Raw genomic sequence first — 15,842 nt, forward strand, 5'->3', positions numbered from 1 at the left:
TTCATGGTGTGCTGACATTGAAGATTTAAGTCTTTTTCACTCTCCTCTCCATCCACATGCCATCCATTGTAAATTTTGATGTTTTTGTGATGTCCTGGCACAGAACATACACTCATTTGCAGTTTTTTGGTGTATAATGAAAGAACCATCGCAGGGGCACATAAATGGGTACAGGCACAGGACATAGTAGTATAACGAAAATGTCAGAATATTGTACCAAACCAAGCACTTATTGCAGCATAACAAACACTTGCAGGATGTACATAGTGCAGTGATAGACCACCAGTAGCACAGAGAGAGGTGGCAAACTGTCAGACACGGAGGCATGCAGATGTCAGATGTTCTTTGGAGGAAGATCCTACCACAGCTCATGTCACTGACCTTCCAAATCTGCTGTGGTTGGTGTCTGGTCTGGTCCCAAATGTTCTCCGTGGGAAGGAGGTCAAGTGAACTTCCTTGCCAAGGAAGCATGTTAACATGAAGGCAGACCTCAGGTACCTATGTGGTGTGAGTTTCGACATTATCTTGCTGGAAAATGGGGTTGTCAAGCTGCATCTTAAAGGGAAGCACAGATGGTTGCAGAATTTTCTGGACACATTGCCTATCTATCAGGTTTTCTTCAATCACCGGCAGTAGGGAACAGAAATCATAGGAAATGGCACCCCCATACTATGACATCTCTTATTGGCTGGTGTACTGTTCTTCAATGAAGCGTGGATCACTGTGTTGGCCAGAACATGTCCAGACTTGAATTTGGCAGTTGTCTGCATTCAAACAGACCCATGATTTGTCACTCATTGCCAGTTGAAAAACTTTCATGCTTCCCGCTCCTGACAGAAGTTAAAATATGCTTGGTGGATTCTCAGGTTGTAATAATAGACATTGTAAGGGATGTCCTGATAACAGATCCTACTCTTATAGCTTCCTGTATATGGTGCTGATGGACCCAGCTGCTAAGACAAACCTCTGGATGATGTGCCGCTCTGCCCATGCTGTGTGTACAGCCTATTGTGCGATGATCTTCCCTGCAGCTGGTCCACTGTGATCGACCCATGCCTTCTTGATGTGAGTGTGTACCTTCACATTCCCACTGTGTTCAACACCGACTCCCTGTGTAGTCAGAAAGGTTCAAATGACAAGTAATGCACCGCAACATCCAACCTTCCTTTCTTAATCTGAGTATGCAGCTTCACACAAACTCATTTAGCCGGTCAATGTTTTGTCGAATGTACAGTCAGGGCATGCTGCATGTTCACTCAACTTAGCTCTGGTTCACACTGCTATTAAAGTCTTATTCGGAGTCTTACATCTACAAATTAGGGAGGGAAATATATGCCCTTAGTGACACTTCTGGACTAGCAATCAGCATGAAATGCAAATAGGGCACAAGTCAACCAATGATGCTACTATGTCGCAGTCTTCATTGCAGAGAAATTATTTCATGGTGTACAATTTCCTTAGTAATGAGTTTATGTGACTTTCACTGTTGTTAAAGTAATCAAACAAGTAGGAAAAAGAGAGAAAATGAAGAATATCACAAAGCAGTATGGAATACAATATATTTTTATTTAACATTTGAAAAACAATTTGAAATAGCATTTTGTTTTTTGTACCATTATTTTTGTAAGAAATTGTGTATAATAAATTGCAACTGATCATGCTATTTACTCAAGTGTAACTTAGCTCTGTTTTGAGGCACACATTGAATCACTAATAGGAAGTTTAAGCCCAGACAAAGTGCTTGCAAAACTTGTAAGTAGATTGTACTTCTTCAAAGTGGCTGACAGTGATTTCTGCTGTGTTTCATGATTTACTATTGCAACTGTTCATGTATGGTTAAATGAAAATTTATTACAATTTTAATAAAGGTATTATTATTTATTTTGGATCTCTTTAATTTATATTACATTAACCACTGGATGATGATGATGATGATGATGATGATGAGGATGAGGATGTATAATGTGCCAGCCTCTCAAGAGTGTGAGTTCATGGTGGACATCAGGCTTGACATGCCACTTATTGCTGGTTATTCTAGTTCATCCAATAAGCGAAGACTATGTGGATGTTGATTTCTTGTTGAAAGTAAATCATCTCAAGTTAATACACTGAAGAAAATGGAAATTGCAACACCCAGAAGGAGTGGTGCTACATTGCTGCAATTGAACATGCAGGGCAAGCGTTCGGTTATGCTTCGATGATTACACTTTCAGGTCCCTCTGACTGCAAGTTTGGGCAACAATCAATACAGGATGTGCTCACCACGAGCTGCAATACATTGATGAATTCGTCGAGGCATGGAGTCAATAAGGCCCTGGATCGCTTCCTGAGGAATTGTGGCCCATACTTGCTGCACTGCATGGGTCAGTTGTTCCAGAGTCGTGGGTGGCCGAGGACGGTTGGCCAGTTGTCGACCCATCATGTCCCACACATGCTCAATAGAACTGAGGTCTTGGGATCTGGCGGGCCATTCTAAGGTTGTGATGTCGTGGAGAGCTTCTCTGGAGATGCGTGCAGTGTGAACCCAGGCATTGTTCTGCTGAAACATCCCATTAGCAATGTTCGCCATCATAGAGACAACTACTGGATTGAATACCCTCTCAACTTACTGTCGAGCAGTCATAGTGCCCTCAACGAGCACTAATTGTGATTTCACATTAAAGCCAATAGTTCCCCAGACCATAATGCTTGGTGTTGGCCCTGTGTGCATCTCGACAATAAGATCTGGGCAGCCCCTCTCTCCAGTATGTCGGCGCACACGATTCTGGCGATCACTGTGGGCAAGACAGAAGCGCGATTCATCACTAAAGATGACCCTATGCCATTTGTCGAGCCACGTCAATCTTTCTCGACACCAGGCCAGCCTTACACGTCGCTGTTGTGGGGTCAACGGAACACCTTCTGCAGGGACACGGGCTCTTAAGCCAGCTGCACGCAGGCGATTACCAACAGTTGTGTTACGTGGGGTGCCACAGCTGCTTGAATTAGCGCTGCTGTCGCATGGGATTCCATCCGGACCATCCGAATGATGCGGCGATCCTCTCTCACAGTTGTCTGTCGCACTGGGCCTGTGCCAGGTCTACGAGTGTGGGTACCTTCATTTGACCATTGTTGCCATACACATTGTACCGTAGATGCCTGTCAGCCAACACGTGCAGCGACAGACCTTAGCGATAATCCAGCCTCACACAGCCCAATTATCCGAGCCCTCTAAAACGGCGACAATTGTTGATGGCGTGCTCTTCTCTGTCATCAAGGCATGTTTGACAGGGAACACTTCACTGCACAGACTGCAAGTCAACTACGCTACACCAGAGTTCGTATACTGGAGTTGATTCCTCCGCGACCAATCACGTGGGGAGACCTGTAGCAACAATCCAATGGGTCTGAAACTTCGATCGTTTAGACACCTACATGGCATTGTTCCATATCTTGAAAATAAACACAAACGACCAATGCCTTCATGGTGCTGCAATTTCCATTTTCTTAAGTGTAATAATAATACTGATAATAATTGCAATTTTAATGGTATGAACAATGTTTTTCTAACCCTTATGTAGGAATTATATTTTTACATGATGTCTTTATTAAATTAGTGAATTGATTGAATACTACTTTATTTATTGGAGTCAGTTAAAACATTTCAGAAAAAAGTAATCTTGGTCATGTCTCGTGTTCCACACACTGGCCTTGGGCAGTTATTACAGATCAAATATATATTCTGTACATTTGTTCCTTTTAATAATGTGTTGACATCTAATGTTATGACATTTATATAAGCAATAACTAGTGTTATAACATGCATTTATTTGGAATTATCTATTCTAAATCCATGTTATTTAGTAACACTAAAATACTTTTCTCTCCATTTGAGATCCTTTTTTATTTATTTTAATGGTATTGATTAACTGATTTAGAATGTCTATACGATTTATTCAGTTGACTCTGGCTGTCTAGGAGTAGAGAGCCTAGCTCTTCCCTGTAGGTCTCATATTTGATTTCCAGCCAGGTAAGGAATTTTTACTTCTATCCAGGAGCTGGTTTGAGGCCTACTCAGTCTACCTGATTGATGAGCTATCTGATGGTGAGATAGCAATCCCAGTCTAGAAAGCCAAGAATAATGGGTAACAGAATTTCTTGCGCTGATCACATGTCAGCTTATAATCTGCAGGCCTTTCAGCTGAGCAGCTGTCACTTGGTAGGCTAAACCCCAGCAGGGCTGTTTTACCCATGAGTTTGTTTGTTCTATAATTTGTTCAAAGACATGCTAGAATCGAACTGTAAGTTGTACAGTTTTTATACTTATCCACTTTTTCTGCTGCATCTTATCGGGTTAATATTTATGAAAATATTTATTGATAATCTAATGTGCAGAATTTCATATGTATCTGTTAATACCATGTATATACTTAACATTTGTTAATTATCCTATTCATTTTTAGGTAGTGATGGATAATAACAGATTAACTGAGATGAGTAAGAACACAATGCATCATCGTGAAGGACCATGTGGAGAGCAGAAGAATGGAGTGAGTGTTGTGACTCATTCATACAAATAAATAAATAAATAAATAAATAAATAAATAAATAAATAAATAAATAAATAAATAAATAAATAAATAAATAAATAAATAAATAAATAAATATTATTAATTATTACTTGCTGGATATTTTTTCAAGGACTACTGCTTGTTTGTATTTTATGGTATTTTCATTCAAAAAAGAAATCTGAAATAGTATTTTTTTTACGTCATTACTTTTCTAAGACATTATATATAATTTGACTTCTTTCTTAACATTTCAGATATTTAGTTTCTTGTGTTCTTTAAAGTATGAGATCAATTTGGAATTTGTGAAACATACCTTATGTATGTTTGTCAGATTTTTCTTTAATACTATTATGTTAATGTACTATTTATAATTCCAGGTTGCTGATAATATTCTTTTGATTAAAAGAGAACCACTACTGGAAGCAGATGATGAGAATTTTATAATGGTAATTAGTGCTTAGCAGAATAAATGATAAAATATTTTGATTTCAAGGATGCCTTATTTGGTCAGTTGTAACATAAAGGAGGTATGTTGATAAACAGACAGAAGAACTTTAGTGGTAGTTGACTAATTTTGAATTCCCATTTTTATTATTCAATTATTATTTATTTAACACGTTCAGTACCTGCTTCTGAGTGGGACACTTGAATGCCTGGACCAGTCATTTACTTGCCCGGCCCTCTTGACGTGCATCATTTAACATAATTAACAATTACCCCTAAACTTTAAATGTTAGAAAAATGATACTTTGTGCTTACCTCTAGTAAATATTTAGGGTGTGATATCTGGTGTCACAGGCTTCAAAGTACGTCTAATTTTATACAGCCTATATTTTCAGCATAATGATTAATGTCACTGAAGTGAAGAAATGAAAGAATATGAAGGAAGCGTATTCGGAAGATTGTATTAGAAAATATCGGAGTATGAAAAACAGGGTCTTCGGTCCAGTACATTTTTATATCAGGATTTTGGACTAATCGGTTTACACGATTGCATGATCGAATTCTTTGTGAAATGCCGGGGCACTGCACTTATCACTTGACTCACGTATAGATTGGTCTGCTCACACACATACTGATAAAATTCGTCATTCATGAAAATACTCACGTAATTCAAAATATCCTGCTTATATTTTATTTGAATGTTTATACCTGAATTCTCTGTAAATGGTGGAACGGGTGGACAATAACTAGGGTGATATGTATCAGGCACTTAACTTTTCTCTATAGGCCTATCGGATTCGGGAATCGGAATTTCCTCGTCACTCTCACTTTCACTATCTGAGTCTATTTCAGGAATAAGTTCATCACCAGAATAATCATTGTGAACAATATCTAATAATTAATCTTCTGTAAGAAACTTTGTTTTATGAGCCATTATACTACACTCGGTAAGAACGACACGCAGTGCATTGGAATCTCAAGTACCATCTTGATGCACAAGGAAGTGCTGAGATATTCTCGCTAAAACAGCTAAGATAAACATGAGCCCACTCAATGCGAGAGTTATCTCAAAAAGGTCAACCAACTTCCTGCTATGATCAGTAATACTGACTAAGGTGTAAGAATGCATAGATGACGAATATAAACAGCATTGCTTCGCGTGGAACATTAAACGTCTTACGCCGTCCATGGCCCGCAGCATAGGAGCAAGCTTAAACGTCTTACGCCGTCCACGGTCCGCAATGAGTTAATTTATGGCTTTTAGTGCAGGAAGTGTCCAGGGATATGTTAGGCTCACCTGGTGCAGGTCTTTCTATCTGGTATCGTGTGCAGCTGAGTGTGAAACGATGATGATGATGTAAGAAGAGGGTGAAATCTTGTGTCAGCACATAGCCTAATTGTGTTGAATAATACCAAGGGGTGTGGTCAGAGCTTAATATCTTCATCTGTCAGACAAATCACCCTCACTACATCTGGACAATCTTGAGAGGTTTAGAACTGAATGCAGGCTTTTGGCATGCAATCTAGTGATTAAAAATTGTATACCACCATCCCTCCTACTCTGCCAGCCAACACACTGATGGTGAAATTTTTTCCACCAACGAGACTCGGCCGGCTAACCACGGTGTCAGACCCTATAGACTTGATGCCACGATGCGGCCTTATTGTTTAATAACACACTAACATTAAACTATAATTTTATAATTTATTCTAAATTATTAGAAGTAGTAATGTTGACTCTGGTATTGCCCATAAATATCCGCCTTAGCTGATTCAAAACTAGTTCAGGAAAATGGGTAATGAACTCAGCATCTTCTTCATGAAATTCCTCTTCATACCCATAGTAAATATTATATTTAGTTCAGTTTCTAGAAGAAAACATTATTGTTAGAATTTATTAATTTACTAATTTTGTGTGTACTTGATGGGGTCTGATACATCCACTAACAAAATACTACCAAGCTAGGAAACAGCATTAAGTAGCTAAACAAAATATTCAGGCCAGTAAATGCAGTGATCCTGTTAGGGTGTCGTAAGAGAATGCAGCAGAAGTCGTGAAAAATATGCGTATGAAAAGTATGGTATGGTTTTTACAATCAGCGTTGTAAAACAGTTTTTGCTTTATTGCAATTTGGACCCTCCAAACAGTGTACGGTCCCCACAAGGATCAATTACATGAAAGATTTTCCGCTAGATTCTCAAAAGAGGAGAGTGTAAGTAAGCACAGATTACCCTATTAAGATTCCTAGCAAGGAAGCAAAAGTGGTTGATGGTAACTATAACCACTGCATAAGCAGAGACGAGGTAGAAATTGCAGCTAGGTCGATTAAGATCGATTCAGCTCCCAGGCCTGATAGAGTTATCATGGAGGCTGTAAAAAAACAATAAAGTATATAAAATTTTATCCCTCCTTACACCTTCATGTCTTTTAATTCATATGTTCCTTGCTTCAAAAAAGCCGCTACAAATATACTTCATAAGGGAAGTGATAAGAATAACATTGAAAACTGCAGGCCAGTATCTCTCTGCTATATTCCGAGAAGGATTTTTGAGAGAATACTAGATGTTACTAGATGTGAGACTCCAGAATTATGTAAGTTTAAAAAAAATCAACATGGATTTTCTTCTATTCCTGGAACTTAGACTAGTGTAGCAAGCTTGCATTGTGTTCTGCATTCTGTTAGATAGTACAAGAATAACATCATAGTAGTTTCTTGGAGAATATTTCCAGATCATTTGATACAATTGGACAAATACACACAGGAAAAAATAATACATTCTAGAAATTTACCATCAAAATTGAGATCAGTCATATTACAATTACAGAAGGGAAGTTCGACAGTTATTAAAGCTAATGGGTAGAGGACAAGTCTAGTCAAAATTACCTGTAGAGTGATGCCGGGGGCACTCCTCTTGCCTGATTTATACAACCTGGCAACTGATTTCATTCTAAAAGAACTATCTGAAGAAACAGTATCCTCAAAGTATGGATATCAGCTTGTTTCTGACTTTCCAAAATTAATATGCATGGGTTTCACTGACGATATAGTCATTGTTGGCAGCAACCAAGAGCACGCTGCAATATTGACAAGTACAGGTGTTGAATTATTTAATGAAATAGGGCTCCAACTCAGCCTTTCAAAATCTGTAGCCATTAGCATTGTGAAAGGAAAGACCCATAGTTCACCCATGACTATAAATGAGTTTCATAATTAGCTGTGTAAATAGGAATGAGAAGATCCGTTACCTAGGGATTGAGACATTAATTTTAGACAATAATAAAGTATTGAATGACTTAGAAACTCAATCTTCTGTTGAATAACCCTCTTCTAAAACTTAATCAGAAATTCCTAGTTGTTTATGAGTTTATCTGGCCCATACTTAATGTACCCACTACAGAACACTAGCTTGATATAGATTCTACAGACATTCCTCCAGAATGTTGATAAATTAATCAGAAGCACCATTAAGTAAATTCTCCATCTTCCTGCTGATACTCAGTCTGTGTATTGTACTTTTCTAGGAATCTGAAAGGACGAGGTCTTTGTAGAGCTGAATAGGAGGCAGTGTTACAACATCTAAACATATGCCATATTGCTAGAAAGTGAGGAAAATGAATGCATTGTAAAAACACATGATTTTGATGTTTGCAGCGTAGTTGCATTACCAAACTTTTTCTGACCAATGAAGCAGAAGAACTTACCAAAGACAGCGAAGAATTAAGAGGGCTGTTAAGAAAGTGAGAGTACAATAAATGGTGTGAACTGAGTGTTTAAGAGAAAGGAGCTATACTTTATCAAGGACATATGCTATCGAATCATTGGATTGAGACCCTGACAAGTTTATTGAGACCTGAGTGAATGGAACCTCTCAAGCAATAGTATAATGTGGTTCCAGTGTGTGGCCTCCCTAGACGAAGCTGAGATGGAACCCGCTGCAGACCCTGTAGCGAGACTGTAACCCTTTCACATGTTTTCATTTCTTGTCCAAGAGGGGAGAGCTCCTTAAAAATATGAGATATCACAAAATCTGGATAAAGATTGCAATTGCCCTTTCCCGGCAATGCCTGGAAGTGTATGAAGAAGTTCTATGCATTGCCGCGGAAGGACGGGGGAGCAGCAGACGGATCAACATAATCACCATTGACCGAAGAAAGGATAGTGCTGTGATGTTGGATCCAACTATCAGGTTTGAAGTGAGCTTCAGCCAGCCTGAAAAGATAGACCTGGAAAAGAGTGTCATCTGTGAGCCACCAATATAATATTTCAAACACTCCTACAGGATTTTTAGTGTTTAAGTTGGACTCTTAACCGGTGTCAGAGGAACAATTCCAAAATATTATGTGAAACATCTGCAAAAACTGAGGCTCCTAATAGCATCCTCCTTGATGTATCGAGGGGTCACTTCAGATTATTCGTAATCACCTTTACACCTTTACAACCCACTTTAACAACCATTAATTATTATTTTCAACACTCTGGATGTGATATACTTTGTCATGTTTGGCAACTCGTAAATTGGGAAGTAGTAATAAGTAAGTGATGTTCAAGCATCAAATATATATTCCTTTAATTTTAGCAAATAGAGTTAAATTTATCAAACGAGTGGAAAAGGGAGAGATTAAGAAGAGAGATATCACAGTGTGGTACAGAATGTAGTTAACAAGTGTATTCTCTTAAAAAATAAAAAGTCCTAGGGAGCTGAAATGTTTAAATGATCTGTTGTAAGAATATTATTTTGAACTGAACTTTTCTTTACTGGAATTACTTCAGTTTCTCAGTATCATGCTTCTTAAATATATTTTTGGCATTAAACTTTTGTATGTCTCATCTGGTATTCAGATATTTGCTCCATCCGTATTTGCTCTTTATTATTGTAAAATTTAGTCAGTTGAGTTGTTTGGGAAGCCACCTTGACAGAAACTTTGAAAACCATGAAGAAATCCAAAACATTCTTCACCTGTATTTTATTATTAATAGGGTAATTAAGCCTCTGGAGACATCAAACAGTCCCAAAAAATCAGGCTTGCAAGCTTGTTAACCAAGATGATAAGAGGACGAATTTTCAAACTATGTTCTTTATTCTCTATCTTTTAGGAGTCCAGTAGTTCACTGGATGTTCCTGAAAGTGATGGAGTGGATTCCAAATCTGGGTTGGAGTCTTGTCTTATTCCAAAGCTTGAGTTTGGTAATTTAGATACACAGGTAAGCCAGGTAAATTTTTAAACTCAGGAATTCATTTCTTTGCATTTGTAAGTTTCAAGTTTTGCATTATTTTAAAATTTTCTTGTGGAAAAGAGAACATGCACATTGCATTTGTTTGTTTGTTTGTTTGTTTGTTTGCTAATTGGTTCCCCAACAGTTCCCTCATTAGTGATTTTAATGTCAATTATTGAATGAAATAATAACTCAAGAATTAAAGTGAATCCACCATCTCTATAAAAATGTCTAGATTGAATGCTTCTCAGGATAGGGCATAATTAATCCAACGTGACACGAAGTTTCATCCATATAATAGGCATTACAAAAGAAAAAAGACTAGTAATATTACAATATTATTTATACTTTCTTCAATGCTTCAGCAATAGCACAAGCTTCTTTCTCGACACCGGGCGAGTTGGCCATGCGGTTAGGAGCACGCAGCTGTGAGCTCGCATCCGGGAGACAGTAGGTTCGAACCCCACTGTCGGCAGCCCTGAAGATGGTTTTCCATGATTTCCCATTTTCACACCAGGCAAATGCTGGGGCTGTACCTTAATTAAGGCCACAGCCGCTTCCTTCCCATTCCTAGGTCTTTCCTGTCCCATCGTCGCCACAAGACCTGTCTGTGTTGGTGCGACGTAAAGCGACTAGCAAAATCTTTCTCGAGATTGAAATATCTTTAATAGACAGAGAGTTCTAGGAAAGACTGTAAGAGTTCTTCCTACTTGAGAGAGAATAAGTGGTACCTACTGTGCAGCAAAATTAGAATTGTCTGTTTCTGTGGGAAATGTGGAGTCAGTCAGTTAATCAGTCACCACTGATTGGCATTTAAGGCTGTTGCCCTGGTAGCAGATTCTCTATCAATTGTTTACCTAGTCTTTTCTTATATAATTTCAAGGAAAATGGAAATTTATAGAATATCTTCCTTGGAAAATTACTCCAATCCCTAACTCCTCATCCTATAAGTGAATAATTGCCCCACACTTTCCTTTTGAATTCCAACTTTATTGTGACCAGTTGGGCAGAAAGTGAACTAAGGTAGAATTATTCACTTTTGATATTTTTGTGGTTCTGTCATTGGTAAAGATACGGAGCATTAAATAAAGTTAACAGTATTTCAGAAGATATTAATTATTGACTGTTGCCATTAAGAAAACGGTATTATTAGAAAAAACACAATTACAGTTTTTGCTATTTTTCTGACTAATTGCACAAACTTTTCATGGCATCTAGTGGCAAAAAATCAAACCACTTTGAAGCTTAATTTGTTAAGAAGACCCATAGATAGTGCAAGAAATCAAAACATAGAAATGCAATTTTTACACCCTGGACACATTCATCTACCTCCGCTGTAAAATTTCCTTGTCAACTTTCGGTCCTTTTCTGTGCAGCTGGTCACATGTTATGATCTTTCTTACTTTTAAAAACACCACACAGTCTTATTTATCTACTATTGTCATTCCATGCCATCTCTCCACTGACAGTTTGGAACATATTGCTTCGTCAAGGTGCTTGTCTCCTTACTCTGAAATTTTCCCAGCCTAAGGTTTGCACTGTTTTCGTAACGCTACTCTTTTGTCGCAGATCACTTTTAACAAATCTTTCTGCTTTTCTTTGGTTTTTTTTCCAATTCTCAAATCAAGTAAACCTGTATTATTCTTTATTACATGTGATCCTTGTGGTGATTCCTTACACTGGAACCATTCTCTAGTCAAAGGAGGATCCAGAATTTCCTAAAGGGAGGTGCTAACTTAAAACATGCCCAAAGGAAAAGCAACAAATAATTGGGAAATTTTACTTCCATAGTGATGAAATTTTGCAACATTATTTTAAGGAAATTGTTATAGTAAAGAAAACACTAGTTAAAGTAATTTATTTCACCACAAAATTCGATTAAATAATTTTTAAAGTACCACTGGTATATCAACTTTACAATGTACAACTGCATATTAGCAGTTCACATCAATCAACATTTGACCAGTTATAAATATCCAGCCTTCATCATTTTGACTTAACACATTGGAGATGGCGATATTTGAATGTGCTACCCTCTAGAAATCACAGGTTTTTTAATGGTTTTTGAAATTTTTTCAATGCTAGGGTAAGCCAGGATTATAGAAACTTTTGGAATATTTAGAAAGATCACACTTTCTTCTACATAAAAATGAGTTTTAATTAACATAATAGTGCAGCAATATTTAAATATAAATTTATTATGAAGATAATTTTACAAATGAAAAAAATAAAATAAAATTGGACGTTGCTTTGGAGCCCAGTTCGGTTAATATTTCAAAATCTGTCTGATATTGTGTACACATCTACTGAAACACACTAATACATATTCTAATCTAATTGGTCAATTGGCAACGATATCCTTGTTTACGACCAGTAATTTGCTTTCCCACTGTTCATTGCTTGACGACGGGGTTACATTGAGTTGCTGCAGCTTGTCATCTGTACACAGGAAACACCCATATTTTTAGGAAGCTGTATAAAACAGTATTACTGAACCCACTTCAGGAAGCGGTATAAAACTACGTTTCACTTCAGACCAATTTGAAATTAGCTCATTATGTACATTTACTTGCCTGAGGTGCCAGAATCATCGTGTTTGCTTAGTGTGTCATTGTTATCCTCATCCTCATTTTCAGAACTCGTGTCTTCCATAAGAACATCCATTATGGATTCGTTGTTGAAATTTCATACATTTGAATTAGACATGCTAAATATTCACAAGAATTACACAACCAAGTCTGCTTCTAGAACACACACTCTTGTTGTCTGCATGTACCGTATGTACTTTACTGCGCATTTCACAGCTGAGAGTCAATGTTTACACAGCCCCAGGTTATGTAGGAACATGGCTGTGTTATAAATACCTTGAAAGAAGAGCTCTCGACTTACAGTATGCCCATAATTAGTACATTTTATGCTTATAGAAGCATTCAACATTATCCTAGTGAAGTCACAGCTCGCAGATACGGCAGCTACTGTTTTTTAGCTACAGTGAAAATGTGCCCGTAGATTCTCCAAGCTCCGTCAGCAGCAATGAAATAGAGCGCCTGTAGTTTCTACGAGCGGCATCTCCAGTGTGTTAAAGAGATCTTCAATATTCATTGTCTTTTCCTTATGGATGTTTGCTAATACAAGGCCATTAAACCGGTTCTCTCCCATTGTAGGTTCTTAGTTTAGTTAGGGCCAAGAAACTTCTCTTGGTAGAGGCTGTTGTGACTAGCAGGGCAGAAAACACTTGTAGCAATGGTCTAATATCGGGGAAAGAAGTCTCCATTACATAGAGCTAACATATGCAAATTTTTGGCCTTCTGTTTTGTTCTGGACGAGACGTTATCCAATTATCTCTCCGTAGTGGTATTTCTGCTCTTAATTGTCTTGCTGTACAATCTGCTTTATAAATCTCTGCTGCTTTAAAAATTTCATCTACTGAAACATTAGAAAAGTTACTGGGAATAAGCCATTCTGAAGGGATCACTTTGTTAACTTTATCACAATCGGTTATTCTAACTGGCTGTTTAAGGGGTCGACAAAAGGCAAGAATATTACCTTCCTGAAGTATTCCTCAGGATCCTTAGTTGACACATTCATTCTCTGAGTTTGCCTGCCACAGATACGAATGAGATGGATTTCTTCACCCATTGAAATAGCCATATCACTTGATGCAATAAAAATGCCTTTACACTTTTCATCGGTATTGTTTCTCATGTCCGCCTCTGTGATGTAGTCGTTAGTATGATTAGCTGCCACCCTGAAGGCCCAGGTTCGATACCCGGCTCTGCCACGAAATTTGAGTTGTGGTATGAGGGCTGGAATGGGATCCACTCAGCCTTGAGAGGTCAACTGAGTAGAGGGGGGTTCCATTTCCTCCTCAGCCATCCTCGAAGTGGTTTTCTTTGGTTTCCCCATTTCTCCTCCAGGCAAATGCTGGGATGGTACCTAACTTGAGGCCACAGCCGCTTCCTTCCCTCTTTCTTGTGTATCTCTTCCAATCTTCCCATCCCCCACAAGGCCCCTGTTTAGCATAGAAGGTGAGGCCACCTGGGCGAGATCAAAAATAAAACACACAGATACATTTAAAAAACATCTTATACAATAATAGCTGTTTGCTTTTAGACATTAATCAGCAAGAACTTGAAAAGATGTTCTAAACCTATCCATGTATTTAATTTAACTATTTTTGTGCTTTATTTTGCCTTTCAAAGAATGCCAGAGGTATTAGTTATTTGTTTTATCATTTTTAGATGCAAAACAGTGTGTTTGATTTTTTATAAATGCTATTTTACTTTTTTAATTTTATCTTGTATTGTTGATGTTAGCTGAAAATGGTCCATACAAAGACAAAAACATGTCCTAATTTAAGATTAAATTGACTATTTATTATAACTAAATAGTTTTACAGTATTGAACAGGCAGATATATATTATATTTCCTTGTGGAAATTCTTTGATCTTAAAGTAGAAAAATCAGTCGGCTTGAAAATAATTCTGATGCTTATTTCTCCAAAATAAATAATCAACTGGGCTGAGTGGCTCAGATGCTTGAGGCATTGGCCTTCTGACTCTTAACTTGGCAGGTTTGATCCTGGCTCAGTCCGGTGGTATTTGAATGTGCTCAAATACATCAGCCTCACGTTGGTAGCTTTACTGGCACATAGAGGAACACCTGTGGGACTAAACTATGGCACCTTGGCATCTCCAAAAACCGTTAACGTAGTTAGTGGGACTTCAAGCCAGTAACATTATTATTATTATTATTATTATTATTATTATTATTATTATTATTATTATTATTGTTGTTGTTATTATTATTATAAATAATAATGTTAATTCTTCCTGGCAACCAACGTAAAATTGTTTCTCAATTTATTGAATATGTACGAGTCAACACTGGCATGTTAAACAATGCTGAAAATGCAGAATCCACATAAAATAAAATGCAACAACAACTGCCATGGGAATACTCATAACACAACACAGAATATCACTGTATCACTGCTGAAATGAAGCACACGAGCATAGCATCCATAAATAAATTGCCACATAAGAAAACTATATCTAAAAGTCCAAAAATGTACATAATAGAAGCACTACCAAGGATATATACATTTAAGAGAGCTAAACTATCACTATCTTCCACCAAATTTACATGCAAAATATCAGTAATAGGTGGGAAATAACACTTTGTCACCATAGTATTTAGCTGATTTCCAGCCTCAGCTATGTTGTACAAGAGCAGCAATAACATTTCCATCAATACATGGGAATTCACAGAATATAGCTGATTTCAACTTAATGTTAACACATAACGACTGTGATAAAATACCTCTACCAAAACATGGGAGTTAACATCACAAAGATACTTCTCTCAACAACATGAAATATAAGCAAAAATGGTTATACAACACACTCCCAGGCAATTATTTCCTGATTATTAAATATTCTATGAATTAACACAATGTATATTATGATTGTTAGTTTAGAATACCTTCCCATGTTGATAATAAGTAAATTCCCTTTAGGAAGAGTTTCTGGCATATTCTATCACAAGGTATCATGAGTATTAAAAAAATCTAACACTGTTATTCAGCTGTGTCAAATTTATCACAGAAATGACTGATGTCACTGCAAGGTTT

General features: G+C 37.4%; 1 protein-coding gene across 1 annotated transcript in view; it reads left to right on the plus strand.

Annotated features, from left to right (window-relative positions):
• LOC136861840 (zinc finger protein OZF) overlaps nucleotides 1-15,842 on the plus strand; it is a 91,660-nt gene that overhangs the window by 26,847 nt on the left and 48,971 nt on the right. Inside the window, exons 2-4 of the mRNA XM_067138852.2 lie at nucleotides 4,443-4,529; nucleotides 4,928-4,996; nucleotides 10,091-10,198. Of these exons, the coding sequence (XP_066994953.2) occupies nucleotides 4,449-4,529; nucleotides 4,928-4,996; nucleotides 10,091-10,198 (258 nt within the window). The 5' untranslated portion in view covers nucleotides 4,443-4,448. The remainder of the gene's footprint in view (nucleotides 1-4,442; nucleotides 4,530-4,927; nucleotides 4,997-10,090; nucleotides 10,199-15,842) is intronic.

This window comes from Anabrus simplex, chromosome 1, assembly GCF_040414725.1.
Source record: "Anabrus simplex isolate iqAnaSimp1 chromosome 1, ASM4041472v1, whole genome shotgun sequence".
Lineage (NCBI taxonomy): Eukaryota > Metazoa > Arthropoda > Insecta > Orthoptera > Tettigoniidae > Anabrus > Anabrus simplex.